This window comes from Epinephelus moara, chromosome 20, assembly GCF_006386435.1.
Source record: "Epinephelus moara isolate mb chromosome 20, YSFRI_EMoa_1.0, whole genome shotgun sequence".
In the NCBI taxonomy this organism is placed as follows: Eukaryota; Metazoa; Chordata; class Actinopteri; order Perciformes; family Serranidae; genus Epinephelus; species Epinephelus moara.
In genome coordinates this window covers 36311166-36329281 of record NC_065525.1, presented here as the reverse complement: position 1 = coordinate 36329281, position 18116 = coordinate 36311166, and the positions used below count along the sequence as shown (strand labels likewise).

The 18116-nt window shown below is 40.1% G+C and overlaps 1 protein-coding gene across 1 annotated transcript; it reads right to left on the bottom strand.

Annotated features, from left to right (window-relative positions):
* On the bottom strand, nucleotides 1-17450 carry LOC126408302 (forkhead box protein P2-like). The gene is made up of 15 exons (XM_050073778.1): nucleotides 17295-17450; nucleotides 14310-14414; nucleotides 11367-11453; nucleotides 10801-10909; nucleotides 9982-10159; nucleotides 9441-9545; nucleotides 7370-7457; nucleotides 6821-6958; nucleotides 5873-6056; nucleotides 5693-5763; nucleotides 4152-4253; nucleotides 3922-4043; nucleotides 1570-1639; nucleotides 1331-1425; nucleotides 1-127 (listed from the first exon to the last, which is right to left on the bottom strand). The coding sequence occupies exons 1-15, from the start codon at nucleotides 17448-17450 to the stop codon at nucleotides 1-3; spliced, it is 1737 nt and encodes a 578-aa protein (XP_049929735.1).
* Between the last annotated feature and the right edge of the window lie 666 nt (nucleotides 17451-18116).

The following is an 18116-nucleotide window of genomic DNA, read 5'->3' as shown; positions in this document are numbered from 1 at the left end:
TCATTCAAGGTCAAACAAATGCTCGTCGTCGTCGTCGTCGTCGTCGTCGTCTTCAGTCATGTCGTGCTGCAGACCAGCTGGTTTTACTGTGGGCAGCAGAGATTCTTGGTCATTCAGATCTAGAGACCTGCAAGAGGTGAAAAACAAAGACAGTTCAATCATGGATCAATTATTGCTGCACGTCAGTCATTTAAAGCTGGGGTAGGCAGTTCTTCTCTAAAACAATGCTGGCATTTCAGACAGTAACCCAGTGTTTCACATGCCTCCGTTTCTTTAATCTTATTCATTGTAGAGCTGTGTACAGCACATTCATTCATTCATTCAGCCCCTTTATGCTCCTTTTACCATCTTTTTCTTAACAAAACTATAAAATCAATCAGTCTTTGTCTTCTTTGTGTAGCACTTTTCCTCGAGCACTTTGATCGGCTGTTAAAAAGGAAACAGTAATGTCACCACTAAAATAAGAGAACAAATGACTATCTCTGTCGCAGCTGCGCATATAAATAAAACTGGCACGGCAAAAACAGAATCAAATGTTTTCTAAAAATTGAAGTTGAGCCCTCTGCAGTTTGAAATTATTTGGATTTTTCGTCGTTGAGAGACAAAAATTAGCCAGCTAGCCGCCCCATGGTTCATCTGCCTGGCTCCCCATCGCTGTGGACTGCTTCCCTGGGAGGAGAGCAGGCAGCAGCTTGAGAGACGGACCTTTGGTCAGTGGCTGTGGAAACTTGAATTCAGCCAGGGCAAACCCCCAGCGCCAGGGATCACAGCAAGCTGGTGGTCAACGGCAGCGGTGGGCTAACCTGTGTAATGGCAGCAACAGAAAGTCTGCTGATCTGGCAGAGAGTTTGAACGGTTTGGGATTTGCACTGGCTCGGTTTCATTTGCTACGGCTGCTGACTAAAGGTGTGCAGCTGTAAAGCCCTTTGAAAAGACAAACTGTGATTTAAGGTTCTATGGCTACATAGACGTGAACTTGAAGCCGCAATCATGAGCGTTTAGCTCTGGTTAGCCGAAGGCAAAATTTATTAGCAACATTTTCTCTTTGTTTTCCTTTTTTGGGTTGCTGTGCAGTGTAGGTAGTTGTTGCCGGTGCTGGAATAGCAACTCTCTCTGAAGGATTCTCCGACATTGGATCAAGCTTTCATCACAGAGACGTGCATGAACATCTGCATTTGTAGAACAGCCAATAGGGACGCCCTCTCTCTGAAATGACCCATGATCGGCCAAAGACTTCTCTAGTGGCGGGATTCTTGCCCGATTACACCAAAATAAACCTGCCTACCCCAGCTTTAATACATTTTTAGAGTTCACAATAACCAAAACTCACTGTTGGACTCTTGGAGAGAAGTTTTGTTTGTTGTGGCTGTTTGTTGCTTTGCTCTCCTGTATTTGACTCCTGGAGTTTCTGCTAACACACTCCCTCTTGAATCCCGGCAGTGACGCCTCAGCCAGTGCGGTCTACAAAGAAGATTGATCAGAAATCAAACAGCGACATCAACCAGATCCTGTAATCAAGAAGCTGGTGCTGCAGTGGCTTGAAAGGTGTACACTAACACATCCTCTCACCTGTAAGCTGGTGTTCAGAACCGTCCCAAAGTCGAGGTTGGAAGACACATTTTTCAGCAGTGATGGACTCCTGTGGAATAACAGAGGTAAGAGAATTTCAAAATGGACACAATCCATGTGTAATTTATAACAAGCAAATCAATACCTTGTGTATATTTCACAAGCCACAACATGGTAAACAGCAATAGTTTGAGGCAAGGTCGTTTATGACGACAAATAATTCAGTCGCACAAACAACAATCAGGAAAGAGCCTTGAAACTGTCACCAGGATGAGTCCAGCCATATTTATCATTCATTTACAGAGGCCTGTTGTTAAGGAACAAACAAGTGCACTACTTTGGATGAAATAAGGAGTTTGAAGAGTGTGGCTCAACAGAAATTAAATGGTCGCACAGCGTTTTCAGTTTATGGTTCAGGGAAAGGTTTTGAGTCATCTTCTCTTGCGTTTAGTGAAGCGTAATCTGCACAGACAGCTGTTCAAATCACACAAATATATCCCGCTGTATATGTGTGTTTTAACGTATTAACCATATCTACATCGATTGATCAGCTCCCAGTGTCTGTGAGCAGCAGGTTCCCCTCGCTCACTACGGTGGGCTGGGAAATAAAATCAATGACTCAATAAGAATGAACACTGTTGATTTCGTCCCGTGGTGCTAAAAGTGTTTTGGTTTAGTAAATATCTGCTGTCAGTCAGCCTGGTGAAGGCAGTTTGATCAGTCTCTGTTTCAGCTCTGCAGGCAGATGGATGCTTCTGTGGACAGAGGTGCCAAATGCAGGTTAGAGGCAGTGTGGACTGCAAACTACCATCGCCATGGCGACATCAGTAACGCATGTAGAAAAACTCCTGCACCCTTACTTACAAAAATACTGATTTTAATGCTGCAACGTTTCGGTGTGCTCGATGAAGGTCTAGTTACAGAAACATCACAGCATTAAAATCAATATTTTTGCATATTATAAAGTGTGCAGGAGTTTTTCTCTTCTCGTCCCTCTCCTACACACTTGTTTGGAAATAGATGTGCAAAGTATTTTTTTTGTTCTGACATTAGTAACACTACCAATCACATTGCGCGACAAAATATGCCATTGTCCATGACATATTAAAATTCTCCAGGTGTGGGACAGTGTTGAGGAAAACTTTCTCCTGTTGAAAATGCGTCATTTCTGTCGAGGGATGCTCATCAAAAATGTGGAGCAACATACTAAAAGTCACGCTTAAGGAGACTCCGTTTAGCGCCTGTCTCTTTACGTGCCTCTCCCTAAAAAGCTCAGTCAGCTCCGATTGGTCAGTGTTTCCAGGTTTTCCAAATTTTGTCCGACTTTTTCTCTGCACCTTCACTGCAGCTGGAGAATGATTGCAACAGAGTACAGCAGCACTTTCTACTTTGAAAAACCACCAATAAAGGCTTCAAAACACAACTGGACATGTTCCAACAGGAATATGATCCGCAATCTGGGATAAAATAGTAACATCAGCAACCGATAAGACATATTTCCCTGAAGTTAGCATATATCTACATGTAGCAGTGTAGGCTACATAATGAAAACACTTGCAGTGGCGAACCTGGAGCAGATGACTATAAAGAGAAATTCGTCACGATCTGACGTCAACTTTTGGCAACAGGTTTTACTTTTACATATGTTTACCTCATTATTTGAAACTTTGGCCACGTTAAACATAATTATACAACAGTTAGTTCCGACCGAGTAATTTGATTGGACGTGAGGCATCCCATGAGTGCTGATATAGAGTACAACATCACTGGGACATGTAACAGTAAAATCACTCCGCTCACAGGTGTTATAAATATAATTACAACCGTTACTTTACTTAATTGTCTTCCTATGACCGAATCACAGCCGTGACGATATACAGTACATCATTCCCTCTCGTGTGACATTGCTTAAACATCCATCACTGCAACATTGTATATATGACAGAAAATAAGGAAAGTGTAATAGGTCCTCTTTAAGGTCTAAAAATTGTCTCAAAATGCATTACATTTTTTTAAAGGGAAAATAGAAAAATTGAAAATTGTCTGTTTTTTTATTCAGCATTTATGCTGTGCTTTAAATCTCACACCATTAGCCATTTGCACTGATTTATGAGCATGTTAAATAGCCGACACCACTAAATATTAGGCGATACCTTAAGCAGAAGAAAGGTTTTTTAGTTTTTCTACATGAATATTGAAGCTTAGACAGGAGACCCTTAAGTATCTTTGCTTCTGTACTTTTTGCTAATAAAATTATTGTTTTGAATGAATAAAGAAATGTCTTATGTATCATTATATTTTGACCTGAAATATATGCAGATGCTGTGATAAACAGGAAGTCATCTACCGTACCCTGTGATCTTCTGGGATCTCCTCCTCTGGTACTCCACCTCATCCACCGTCCACACTGCGCCTTTCACATTCTCCACACGCACAAAACACTTGTGCAGGCTCAGGTTGTGGCGCACTGCGTTCTGATCCAGAGAAAATCAGAGTGAAGGAGATATTACTGAGTGCATGCTGCATAAATCAGGTATGACACACACTGGGATCACACAGTTAATTATGTCGAGGTGCGATACCTTCCAAGTGGCAGCGTTGCGCCTGAAATAAGCAAACGTCCGTGTGAACCAGTTGTATATCTCGTTGAGTGTTAGTTGCATGTCTGATGTTTCCATAATAGCCTGTAGATGGAGGGGAAATAAATAACTGTAGCACATTACAGGATCGAATTAAAGCCCTGACAGGTGATTCAGTATGTAACGTGAACATAGAAAGGTTGTTTATCAGCAAGAAAGGTCTCTTATATGATATTGTTCACATTAAAGGGCCCAGCAGAAATATAAATGAATAAAATAAAACAATATTTTAAAAAAGGAAAACAGTGATTAAGAATCTCAAAGGAGAAAACATCTGGATTCATCTAAATTGCAAATTATGCAATTAGTCTCTGAAGGGATTTAGATAATGTAAACATATTACACCTGGACAATGTTTAAAGTTAAAGCTGGGGAAAGATTTGTTTTTTCTTTCCGTCACTGGCCGAATAGACCACATTAAACTCTGATCATATTGTAAATCAAGCAGACTGAGAGAAAACTAGATTTCTGCGCCTGCTCTTGGCTCTGTTTACAAGCTTTACAAAATCTAGGACGTGACGGGAGACCTATTCCAATCACAGGTCATTTCAGAAAAAGGGTGTTGCTACTGGCTGTTACACAAAAGCAGATGCATGTGCACGTGCCTTCAGATGGTGAAACCCCGATTCAATGGCGGAAAATCCTGCAGAGAAAGTTGCTATTGTCTGTCTACACCACAAAGCAACCAAAACAAAAGGAGACAGACTTATCATAAACACAGACTAAAAGAGAATCTGACCATAAATGAAATAAATCGTGCGAATATTGGAAAAGCATTTAAGAGATGGACAGAAAATGTAGCTAGTAATTTGCTAAAAGGCTACCAATACTAGCTCATGTTTAAGATTATGTAGCCATTTAGAGCCTCGTTATGCCGGCTTGCAGTTCTGTACAAAAGAAACGATTGTGGAGTGGAGGGACAGCGTTGTCTCGCCTTTAAGCCGGCAAGAGAGGCTGACAACTTGTTATGTCTACAACCCACTAGCAAGAGATTTAAAATTCAGATAGCAGTTAGCAGCTAACTCAAAGTAGAAGTACAGCAACTAAAAACATCTGAATATTGGGGAGACAATGAGATCCGGGAACTCCTTACCCTCCGAGCAGAGGACAAGATCAACTACCATATAACAATGATGGTAAATGATTGAGCTCATCTAGACACTTAATTCTACTGCTGTCATCACTCTATGCCACCCGCTGTCTTCACCCTAACACCCCAAGAGAGCTGGTTCCCTCCACATACAAAAAGCACATGTCACACCCTCACAGGTTACTAACAAGGCCACTGCCCTTAAAGGGGAAAAAGGGTGAGCCGTCAACATATGTAACACTAGACATTGACACTGTTTCATGCTACTTTTTCTTCCACTACGTTATCTAAAATCACACACTGGGGGGGCATTTTGCGTGCGGTATTTGGTGTTTGCTTACCCCAGCTTTAAGTAAAGACAGAAATCACTTCTCCTCCAAGTCATAGACTGTACCTGTCTTATCAGTGTTGCATAGGTGAAAGGTGGTCTGATATCGGTGTTCTTGTAAAGCTCATATTCATTTTCTGAAACAAGACAAAACATACAGTAGTAATTGAAAGATGGAGTAGAAATTGTGCTATGAAGCATTTATTTTTTGTATGAACATAAAAGTGACTACAGTGTTTAGTTTACCTGAAGACAGCGAGTAGACCAAAGGGTGATGGCGACGTCTAATGGCCCCAGCACATGGTGTATGAGTGGGTGACTCTCCTTCACCACCCTGGGATGGAACACTGACAGGGATCAGAGGTTGTGGGGACACTTGGGGCGAGTCTGACGGGCTCAGGTTGTTGTTGGTGGCGGCGACTGAGCTGAGCTGAGAGCGACACAAGCAGATGATCCAAGTTAACAAAGGGACGAGTGAAATGGAAAGACTGACAGAGAAACAAAACAGAGCGGGAGATTTTTAACAGAGTGTAACAGAGCGATTGGATTCGCCTCCTCAGAGGTGATTCCGCTAATATCGCAAGAAGAAGGAAGCCAATTATTGTTAATTATAGGGTGAAATTGTTTGGTGAGTGTTGTGATTATGGTGCAATATTTGCAAGATTAACATCTGATTAGCTTCCACGTTACGAGAGCATGTCTGCTGTCTGAAAACACAACGGCAGCCATCTGGTGCTAACAGCTGGGCATCGAAAGGAAAAGAGGCACTCACATCATGCAGCGAGTCACACTCAATCAGTACGGAGATCTCAACAAAGGAAAAGTCATTTGAGAGTTATGGTAAGAAGGTGCAAAATGGTGAAACTTTTTCCACGAAATACATTTGCCATCATTTTTCTGAGCAGATTCAAATATTTCTGACCCTCATCTTCTGCAGGTGTACCCCTAAGCCATGTTTTGTTTCTTAGAAAATGCCAACATATTTTTGCAACTCATCCAACTATAAAAGTTCACCAGTTCAACACGCTGGTGGTATCTTCATCAGTGCTACAGAAGATGAGGTTGCAGCCACATGTTATTTTCACTCTCCACCACACATTTTGAGTTTTGCTTACAGCCCCAAAATGCCGTACAGTTTACACCTCATTTGCTTCGTCTCTGTTGTTCACACAGCTATTACTGCACACTATCTACCTGGAGACCGTGTGGGTCAACAGCCAGATCAGACTGTGGGGACTGAAGACTCGCAGGTGCAGAGATTGACTGCGACTCCAAAGATGGCAGATGCAGGTGAGCCATCATTGCTCGCAGACGCTCCCGTTCTTTGCAGAGCTGTTAGAGGTGATGAGGGGAGAGGGAAGACATCAGCGTGGACACACACTAAACACAGCATTGTTGAAATGGAGTGCTGTGACCCAAACACATTTTGCAAAGTACATTTCTATTTGCAGTGTCAAACATCAGGAGGGAGGCAGTGTTGAAAGAACTGAATGAATAATAACCATGAGCAAGACAGTGTTTAGGTGGAGAAATTTTGGGGAAACTCTGACAGCAACTCAGACTAACACCCTAAGATATAAATATCAGGGGAGGCATTTTTTAAATCGGTAAAAACTAATCACCTGTGCCAACTCAAAGTTCCACCTTATTGTGTTTGACCCATAATGCACAGGACTCAGAGCTCACATCCAAGCAGCAGTTCCAACTTTTGTTGTCGGACATCTTTGCAGGACTTGTTCCTACCTGAAGCTCAAGTTGCTGAACCACCTGCATCTGGACTCTGCACTGCGCTGTACTTCTGTCATCCAGAGTGTGCTCACTGCCTATATGCCTGAAACACACACAGGAGCATTAAAGGTATACTCCACTGAATATCCATCTATTGAATTTCAAATACTCTACTACCTTACAAAGATAGTAGCTACAATGGCTTCCCCAGAGACCCAAAACTGTGTCAAAATCTATCGAAACATTTATGGAAACTTCATTGAAAACACTTGGGCAGAAATTAATTAATTAATTAAACCTGTTTCTTGGCAGAGTGAAGATTGTTTGAAACACACTGAACATATGCATCTACAGCAGATAAGCAGATTATGCTGCAGTAGTTTCTATGGATATTTTGACACGTTTGTTTTGTTGTTTTCGTTCATTTAAGTCACTGAGATAAGCCTAAGCTTTTTGTGAAAGATGTTTCACAGTCTCAAATACTCTGTCCATCTGGATAAAATAATACTCCTTCTCAATACGATTTTCTCTGCAAACCACAAATATGTTACATTTGCATGTTTCATACGCATCATATCCACATATTTAAACTGGTGTAGCACATGAGCTGACTCTGCCATCAGACGATGAAGATTAAGGTGTGTTTCCTGTGGCTTTTTTAGCCACCAAACTTTGGTGTTTTGTAGCGACCTGCTGCTGTTTTTCCAGCGGGGATAGTGCCACGAAAAGTGGTTGTTTTTCACCGAGACATCACTGCTTTTCCAGAGCGGATCGTGCCCCCAACACAGGATAAATGAAGCCAAAACCTAATCATTTTCTAGCCATATCCAAGTTGTTTTGTGCCCATTCTCGGAACCCATCGCCTGTATTCGGCGTCTGACTTCCGGCAGACGGCGATACAGCCTCTGGGGGCAGACCCCCCGATTTTTTGGCATTCCGGTTTGATTTGGGCGGAGGAGGCGAATTTCCGTTTCCGACTTCCGTTTATATATAAGTAAATATGCTGAACCATTGCGATGGATTCAGAGTTTGCAGTGACGCCAATTATGTTCCGCCTCGTTAGTTCACCGCACGGACCGTTTAACCTGGCAACAACTGCAGCCGGCTCAAACGTGATTGGTCAATATCACGCGGACTACAAACAGCCTACAACCGGAAACCAGGGCTCTTCCGCTCTTCTTCAGGAGGCAAGATCTTCAGGGTTTGCCTACAGACTCTACATTCACTGAATGTAGAGTCTGTATATAGAGACTATTTTGTGCCTAAACGTAACCACACATTAACCACAGTGTTGTTGAAACGTAAAGTTTCAACGTATCCACTACACATGTAAATGTAGCATATCTGGGATTTGCAGAAATGTACAATGTCCACATTTTTTCTGGCATTTGGGTTACCTTCTTTTCTCACTAAACAAAGGTGGAAGCTGGGAATAACTTTGACCTTGATTAGGGACTTTATTAGGTGGCCTACTTTATGTTTCTTTTCTACTTTATATTTCGATTTTTGGTACTATATTGTATCTTATTGATTATTTTAAAGGCAATTTTAAATCTTTGTCTTTTTGTTTTATTGAATATTTAGGTGAGATAACTTATAACCCTTTAAGGAGTTTTTCATCTCACCTGCACAATCTGTTTTTTGTTGTTGTTGTTTTTAAAACCAATTGTTTTAATACTGTGCAAATAAATAATACGAAATACAAAATAACTTTGACCTTGCTAATTCAGTTAAAAAGTGTTATCAGTTATACATTTGATCATTATTACTTCCTATGTTTTATATTTTCATTAACAAATAAGTGGTCATATTTTTCTTATGTTGTACAAAATGAGCAAGGAGATATGTAATTTATGTCTCCCTTGAATTTCAGTTGTAACCTTGCAAACTGGTATTATGTCTCAGGAAAATGGATGCATAGCTCTGTCACCTAAATGTAATGACAAAACTGAGACTACCAACATTTCAAATCTCCCTGGAGTATTTGATACTGAAAATATTTTCACAGGAGAACTTCTTGAAATCATAATCAGAAAAGTGCAAAGAGACAAAGAGTTAAATGGATTAGGGTGGAGTTAAAACCTACTTGATGAACTGGCTGAAGTTTTCACACACCGACTCACATCCAGGCCAATTACACACACCGTGACCGTAGAGAGCGTGTGTGGCAGCGCGATCAGCTTTGACAGCACTGGAGTGAAAGTATTGTCATGATTAAAAAACCACAGCAGGCAGACAACAGCATCAAAACAGGAGCAAAGCAACAATAAAACAGATACAAGCGTGTTTTTCTTTTCTTTTCAGGTGGCAGAAAATGACAGAGAGAGGTGGAGGAGAGCACTGAAAAACAAATGGAAAACTATTTACTTTTGATTTGGGACGTGTAGTCATGTAAACTTTTTCTTTTTGCTGAACCACTTCAGGTGGCGGAACACAAAGCAAACAAACAAGACAAAATATATCATCCCAGGGGGAATTAAAAGTGAAGTCTCGCTGTGAAAGCAAAACAGCTCCTCACCCGTACCTTGAGAGAAAGAAAATGTCTACAGATGACGAGTCTTTGATGTTTAGAAAGAAGCAGTATCAGTTCTCACAATCAGTTTACAGCATGAACAGACAGATCGTACCATTCTGCCCTGCGAGGAGAAGGAGACTGCTGGTCAGTGCTCTGCCTCCCTGTGACTTTTGTTGACATAATGTTGTTGGCAGAGGAGTCCTGATTGCCCTTCAATGTTGTTTTATCTTCAGTTAGTCCGTTTGCGAGCTCTTTCCATACCTGCTGCATCTCAGCAGGGCTCAAACCAGCTACAACATAAAGAAAGAGAGATACAGCATGTTGTAAATTTCTAAATCTGAATATTTTCTTTTACATGCTGGTTAAGGAAACTGCAAAAACAAAGGGGGCTTATTATCTGTGCCTAATATATTACAGACAGCTGACTTTTTTTTCCCAATTTATGTTTACTTAATAGTTATGGTTTGTTTTTTTCTGCTGATTACATCTGCACCTTTTAAATCTGTGCTCTGCAGTGACAGTTTTTACTTATTCCCACCTCAAAGCTTGAGGGCAGAAACAAGGAGAGCAACTCTCTCTCATGACCTTGTGTCACCTCTTCACAGTAATCCAGAAATAATTATCACAGCCAAAATTATGACCAAGGATGAATTTTCTACTTTTAAGTTTCACTTTCATCATTGTTTATTTTAAACTCAGTGTGGTTATGTAACAGAACATAAAATCAACGAGAAACAAATCTCCCTGTGTGGAGGTCTTGGTGACAAAACTGTATCAGACGCTTGTCAGTGTTTGTCTGCTTATGTGACCTTGTGATATGATACAACATGCTAAAGTAACCTTACTGTAGAAAATTGGAATACAAAGTACTTTGGAAATGAAACGCCTGACATCACCATTGCTTTCAATGAGGGAGATGAAACATAATGACCTGGAGAGGGGGCAGGAGAGGACAGGACCGGTCTCTGCACCCGGAGGAGCTGCTGCTGTTGCTGCTGGAGCTGGAGGAGCTGCTGGAACACAAGCTGCTGTGCAGGGAGCTGGAGGAAGGAGAGAGAGAATTTTCACAGAAATGTGAGGTAGCATTCATGTGAAGCTCTGCTCACACTTGCTTGTTGTTGTCCAGGTATTGATCCTGAGATAAAATCAGTGGTATATACTGCATTGCTAAAGGCGTCCTTCAACAACTACTACACTTGGGCCAGAAAATATTGTTCTCAAATCCTTAACACAAGTGACAAAGCACACAAACATGTTCTCTTTTCACTGGATATTTTTGTTGGATCTCCTACCTTCTGCCATCCATCATATTAGCAATATTTTCATCATTTGTGTCACTTAACTTGCACCAGTATTTTTTTTTTTAATCAGTTACATTTAATTAATCTCACTTAAAAGATTTTTTATGCCAAAATGTGTACATAGACGTTGGTGCAAAACCACTCTTAAAGAAATAATAAATAGAATTTAAAAAACAGACCACAAGTAACTACTGACCTCTTTAACTTTCTTGCTGGGCTTTTGTTGAAGCAGCTGCAGGTGAATCTGTTGTTGTTGCTTCTTGTAAAACTCTTTCAGATGTTGCTAGGAAAATAGTAAAGCACCATTATTATATAGACATTAACACACTCAAAAATATTGCAGTAAAATAAGTAGAATATATTAAAATCTTGAATTACAAATTACCAACACAAAATATTTCTGGATCCATTGACACAGATGTATTTTATTGACAACTACCATTACAAACAATGAGCCAATGTGAGGTGTGAGGCACAATTTTGACACACTTCTTAGTTACGAGAAAATTGGCAAGAATGACAAGAGGGTTTTGTTTATTAACACTTAATTCAGTCAAGGGTAGTTAGGAGTTTTGCGGAGGCAGAAATAATACGAAAACAGAGCCCTGGAACTAGTGAAGCGAAATGGAGTACGACCTTTATTAATATTACTATTAAACAAACGTCAAACCTGTGGTTGAACGTACCTGGTCAGGTAGGCTAAGCAACTGGCTTCAACTTCATATTGACCACTGTATTGTATACTTTTTTTTTTTTTTTTTTTACCTTAGCAGAGCAGTTTGCCCAGGAAGACTATCAAACAAATTAGCTTAGGCTAGTATCAATCCAAGTTCTTTGCTAGTATAGTTATCTTTGAAAGGTTAAAGCTAACTAGGCTAACTAGCTAATTTTTAAAATACATCACCAAAGGAACTTGAAACTAAGTTGATGAGGGTTTTTTTTTTTTTTTGTGGGAAAATTTTGCTCTAGCTTTGACCAGTTTTTTGACTAGATTAGCTATAATTTAGCTGGCTAAAATTAGCAAATTTTCCCCTGACATCTTTGTATGTTTGTGTTAGCTAGCTAGTTGTCCTAGCCTACAATTAGCCTATTTGAACTGAACTTAGTTTACCTAAGCAGACCAGTTTAGCTATAAGTTATCTCAATAGTGTTTTATTAAATGAGCTCTTTTGTCTCTTTTGTCTTAGCCGAAAATGAGCTTACCATGACTGACCAATTACTTTAGCTTAGCAAACCAAGCTAATTTATTAGCTGATATAAGCTAATGTGAAAGCTAAGACAAACTAGCTAGCTTACAAGCTAGAGCTAATTTATTATCTTACCTTGATAGCTACTATGCCTAGTTTTGTAGGAGAAGGTTTTTTTTTAGTTTGAGTCTATCTCTTTGGCTGATCTCACTAAGGTTGTTATGGCTGCGCGAAGTACTACCTGCTCTTTGGACTCTTTGCCAGCATGGGCTGTTAATGGGGCTATGGTCAACATTAGGATTCTATGTTTTAGCTATCCTTAATTTTTCGCTCTTCAGTGGGGTCTTTTCAGTATGTTTTAAGACTGCTGTGGTTAAACCCTTATTGAAAAAAACAAATTTAGATCCAGACTATCTGGTAAACTACAGGCCTGTGTCGAATTTGGCCTTTTTATCAAAAATCTTTGAGAAAGTGGTCTCAGTCCAACTTTTAAAATTTCTGTCACTAAATGATTTATTTGAGCCACTACAGTCTGCTTTCCACCCAAATCATTCTACAGAAACAGCACTTACAAGAGTTGTAAATGACCTATTACTAGCCATAGACTCAGACTCAACATCTGTTCTCTTGATGTTGGACCTCAGCGCTGCATTCACAGTGGATCATTGTATACTTTTGGACAGACTTGAAAATTATTTTGGCATCTCAGGTCAGGTGCTCAAATGGTTAAGTTCTTACCTGTCAGAAAGATCTCAATGTGTTTTTTACAATAACATGTCTTCTGATTCTTGTCCTGTTAGGCACAGGGTCCCTCAGGGCTCCGTCCTAGGTCCACTGTTGTTTTCACTGTACTTGGCACCACTAGGTCAGATCATGCGCTCGTTTGGGATTCGGTTTCATTGCTTCGCCGATGACCTGCAAATTTATGCCTGTTGTTGCAGGGAATGGGTCTGATTCGGACAAACTTACATCCTGTTTGGCTGCTGTGAGGACCTGGCTATCAACTAGCTTTCTGCTACTTAACCCAACTAAGACTGAGATGTTAGCTATTCGTCCAACAAAATTAAGCCACCAGTTTGATGACTTTACTCTGTCTCTTGATGATTGCGTCATTCATTGCAAGGACAGGGTAAAGAATCTTGGTGTGGTCTTTGATCAGACCCTTTCATTTGACCTGCATGTAAAGCAGGTGACAGGTAGCCTTTTTCACCTCAGAAAAATTGCGAAAGTTAGATCTGTCCTCTCATTGAAAGATGCTGAGACCCCTATCCATGCTTTTGTGACATCTAGGCTGGATTATTGTAATGTTATTTAATCAGGGTTGCCTAAGAATAGTTTCTATGATCTACAGATGGTGCAGAATGCGGCAGCTCGTATTCTGACTGGATCATCTAGATATGACCATATAACTCCCATGTTGGCCTCTCTTCGTTGGCTACCTGTCCAGGTTAGAGCTGATTTTAAGGTGCTGTTATTGACATATAAAATTTTAAATGGTCTGGCACCTTCTTACCTGACAGAACAGAACTCATTTTTATTTGCCCACACAGTCTCTTCGCTCTCAGGGTAGTGGTCGTCTGTGTGTCCCAAAGGTCAAAAAGAAGACCTTCGGTGAGCAGGCTTTTTCTTACTGACACTGACACTATGGAACAACCTGCCTCTTGAAATTAAACAGGCTTGCTTGATTGAGGTCTTTAAAGCAAAGCTTAAAACCCACTTGTTTATTGCTGCATATTGAGTCTTAGGTAGCTTGCTTTTTTTAAAAAAAATTTTTTATGGTGTCCTGTTTTAAATTGTGTTTGTGTTTTTACCAGTGTTGTGCATATTTTTACTAAATTCACCTGTACAGCACTTTGATGTAAAGTGCTCTATAAATACATTTATTATTATTATTATTATTAGTAGTAGTAGTAGTAGTAGTGCCTATATTAGTATAAGTGTTGTATAAATACCTGCTGAAGCAGAAGGGCTTGTTGCTTCTGGTGGATCAGGGCCTGCAGCTGGTTTGGGGACAGGAGCTGCTGCATCTGCTGAGGAGCCATCATGGCCAGAAACACCTGCAAGAAGAAGGAGAAAGGATAAAATGATAGAGGACCACAGTCTACACAACGAAGGCAGAAGGACGAGTGAGTAAGACAGAAGGCAAGTGTCAGGTGTTAAACAGTAATAACCATCGAATTGGGAATCTTTCCAATCCAATTACAAAACAGCGCTGTCAACCTTTTGTGAACATCATCATGCCGGATTGTGTCATTGACCCTAAATGAGATGGGAGATGGGATGACCAGTTAATTAGCAACACAATTACATGCTTGTTGTGACTCCTAATAGAAGTGTATGGGTATTAATCAAGGCAAACACTCACTGAATAATAACTGATCTGCACTGTTACTGATTGTGTGACAAATAACACAGTGATTGTCTCCTTTTGTATTCAAACACAGGCAACAGCAATTGCCATGAATGCATTACGAAACAACAAAAGCAATGTACAAATTCAACATGCTGTATTACAAACAATGCAAAAAAATTATACTGGTGCTGCCAATTGATTGTTGGGGAAAATATAGTTTATTGTTTAAACAATATATCTTTTGTTCTACGTTTAAAATGTCAGTTGCTGTACACAGACGTGTAAGGGTTGTGACGGATGTTCTTCATAGGTTTCAGAGAAGCCCAATGTCTATATTGGAGTAATATCTTAGCGGCTTGCAGGATGTAATGAAAAAGGAACACATTAGGGACCTTAAGTTTGTCATTGTTGTCGTCAGTCCTTTGAGATAATACCTCCTGTGATTCAACCAGACTGATAAGATAAGTAGAAAGTTCAAAACAGTGGAAATCAGATGACGAATTTACACTTTGGCTCGGCAGGTATCATGATCTGCATTGCTTGTTGGCATGTATTATTTGGTGTTATTTATCAACTGGTCGTTTAAGTGACAATTTTTAAGTCTTTAAGACAAGTTTTTAGGCATTTACAGCCTCGTAAATGTTGGGATTTGCTTTTTAAATCTTACATCTGTTCAAATTGAATGTCTGTTTTGGACTAAACCAGAGACAATAACACATTAGAACAAATGAATAGGGCAGACAAAGTAGTGTTGGAATAAGCAGAAAATGTGCAGCAATTATGTAACTGTTCGCAGTATTTAAACACACAAAAATAGGTTCTTTAAAGGCTTTGCCAAAATTTACAAAACTTACTGCTCTCATCTGAGCTAACTAAACTCTTAACACCTAACACATTAACATTACAGTGGATGCACCAGCCAGTAATCCTAGTGTGTCTTATAAGAATCACCTCTGTGGGTAAAAATGCACAGGGAGGGTACCCCAACTCAACTTGATGCCCTTATCCAACCATATAGCTACCTCTGAAATTCTCCAACTATTTAACTGATACAGAACAAGCAGTTTAAAGAGGTCACCTTGGGATCTGGAAACTGTGATTTTCTGACAGTTAAGTGCTAAATAATTAATTGATTAATCATAAAAATACTGCGTTCTGCAGCTTACAACAAACAGACTCTGCTTTAATTTTGATCTCACTACACACCTGCAAAGTTTTGTTACTGCATCTTGCAGTGACATTAAGGCAGTGAAAAAAAATTGTTCACATACAGAGACAAAGACAGACAGACATATAAACACATGGCAAATACTTGAAACTTTCTCTGTGGTAGTTCTCACTACAATAGGTGTCACCGGGACCACATTGTGCCATGATGACAGGCACACACAGAGGCAAAACAATACCAGCTGTCTTGACGTTGTTGCGGCTGGTACATACAGTGGATGCACCAGCCAATAAACCTAGTGTGTCTAATAAAAATCACCTATGTGTGTAAAAATGTACAGGTTATAATGTCCGTACTCCACCACATGCCCCTTAAATTCTCCAACATTTGTCAGGCAAAACAAGCACATTAAAAAGCTCACTCTGGCATCTGGGAAATCTTGATGTTCTGACAGTTTATTAATTAAAAAGTTAATAGTAAAAAAATACTGGGTAGATTAATTGATGATGGAAACAACTGCAGCCCTAATGTCACACTTGTGTATGTAGTTTAAAAGAAGACACTGACATACAGCTGGCTTTATTATCACGCTTTAGAAATCACTGGGTAACCATGTGTGGTGTGTGGATTGGATGCTACAGTGAGAAAAAGAAATGCATTTCAGATGCAAGTCCCTCATTTTTGTCATGAGAGAAAAACTAGTGTTCACTGTACATAATCTTCATTTGTGAAATTTGCAGCTTGCCAGATGACAAGCCATTATTATGTTTTGAAGACTGGAATCACTCAGGCAGACAGGCAATGTTGCAGCAGTGGCGTTATGACATTGTCACTATAGTCATATTTGCTAAAGATTACAAACAGAAAAACAAAAATATTGTTAAAATAATGTAGGGTCACATGTTGGGTGCCTTGCACAGGTTTAGAAAGTGAATTAAGAGAAAAGAGCAGAGCAAAACTGACAAGACGAGAGAACAAACTGAGGAAATGGTGGCGACCAGACGCTCATTATCTCAGTTGTTTTATTGATCCCCTAGATTAACATTGGCAGAGATGGAATCACAACAGACAACCATAAAATTATGTTGGGTCATGCTTATTTGCCTTTCACTTGCATCTGTTTGGCCTAGGTCTGTGGACAATTATTCCTCCCTGGCTCTGGCTCACAAACTAATAATGAAGGACAAACACAGTTCTGCGTGTCAACTCCCAACCCGGATCAGATCTCATATGAAATCCAGGCCACTGTCAACAGAGCTGCAGTCACCGGGTTTTGGTGTCCTGTCAGAGGACGTCCAATATGGAGCTGGTATTTCTCCTGACATCTGTTTGCTAAGACTGTTCTTATGAAGAGGAGGAAGAAGAGACGGCAGAAGAAGAGGAGGACGAGGGGGATATTGAGGAGGATGAAGATACCTGTTTATGGTGGAGACTCTGCCAGTTTTCACCACTCACTCCACTGCAGGAGTCCCCATTAGCTACTCTCCCTCCTGCACCGATGTCTGTGTGGCTGAGGAGGCTGCTGGCTGGGGTTTGACGGGCTGCTGTGGGACTGAGAGGAGACTCAGGCATCCCAGCTCAGGTCCTAAAAGAAAGCAGGCAACACTAAATGAGATAAAACACTCAAATGCTGTAGGTACAGTTTAGCTTCATTGCTAAATTATGACTTTGTGTGGCTTTGCGTTAAAGACATGGCAAGAAAAAAAATACCAAAGATGATGGGCATGTTTATTGAGGTGCTGACATTCCTTTGCACAACTTAAAGAAACAATGCAATTCTCAAATGCTATTTACAGAACCACAGACACGATAAAGTTAATAAATCTGTGGTTTCCAAGTAAGAATTTTATTGTACGTAAGTGGAAACAGCAGAAAAAGTATACCAGTAGGCATGTCAGCATATTTAATTCACACAGAAAAAAATCCAGATTTCTGGGCATTAACATCATCCACGCCTCATGCACAAAAATCCCTTCAGCAAAATAACATATTAAGTTTTTTTTTTACATGATATCGACAATTTGACATGGATGTAACAGTTATTGCACAGCACCACTTTTATAATCTCAGATTATCACTGCTCAAATCCCTGTTATCTGACACAGAATTAAGTCAGTAAATGTATCCGTATCTTATTGGCAGGGCATGAAGATCCAGGAAAGCTTGCATAAAGTTTTTCAAATCCAACTTTTTAGTACATTCAAACTTATCCCTGCAGTGCATGAAGAAGAAACTAGC

Coding starts and splice junctions, on each gene's coding strand:
- LOC126408302 (XM_050073778.1), bottom strand. CDS start 17,450: ATGCCTGAGTCTCCTCTCAGTCCCACAGCAGCCCGTCAAACCCCAGCC. Junction 5,764..5,872: donor GGTCTACTCGCTGTCTTCAG/GTAAACTAAACA, acceptor GTCTTGTTTCAG/AAAATGAATATGAGCTTTAC. Junction 128..1,330: donor TTCTCTCCAAGAGTCCAACA/GTGAGTTTTGGT, acceptor CACCTCTTGCAG/GTCTCTAGATCTGAATGACC.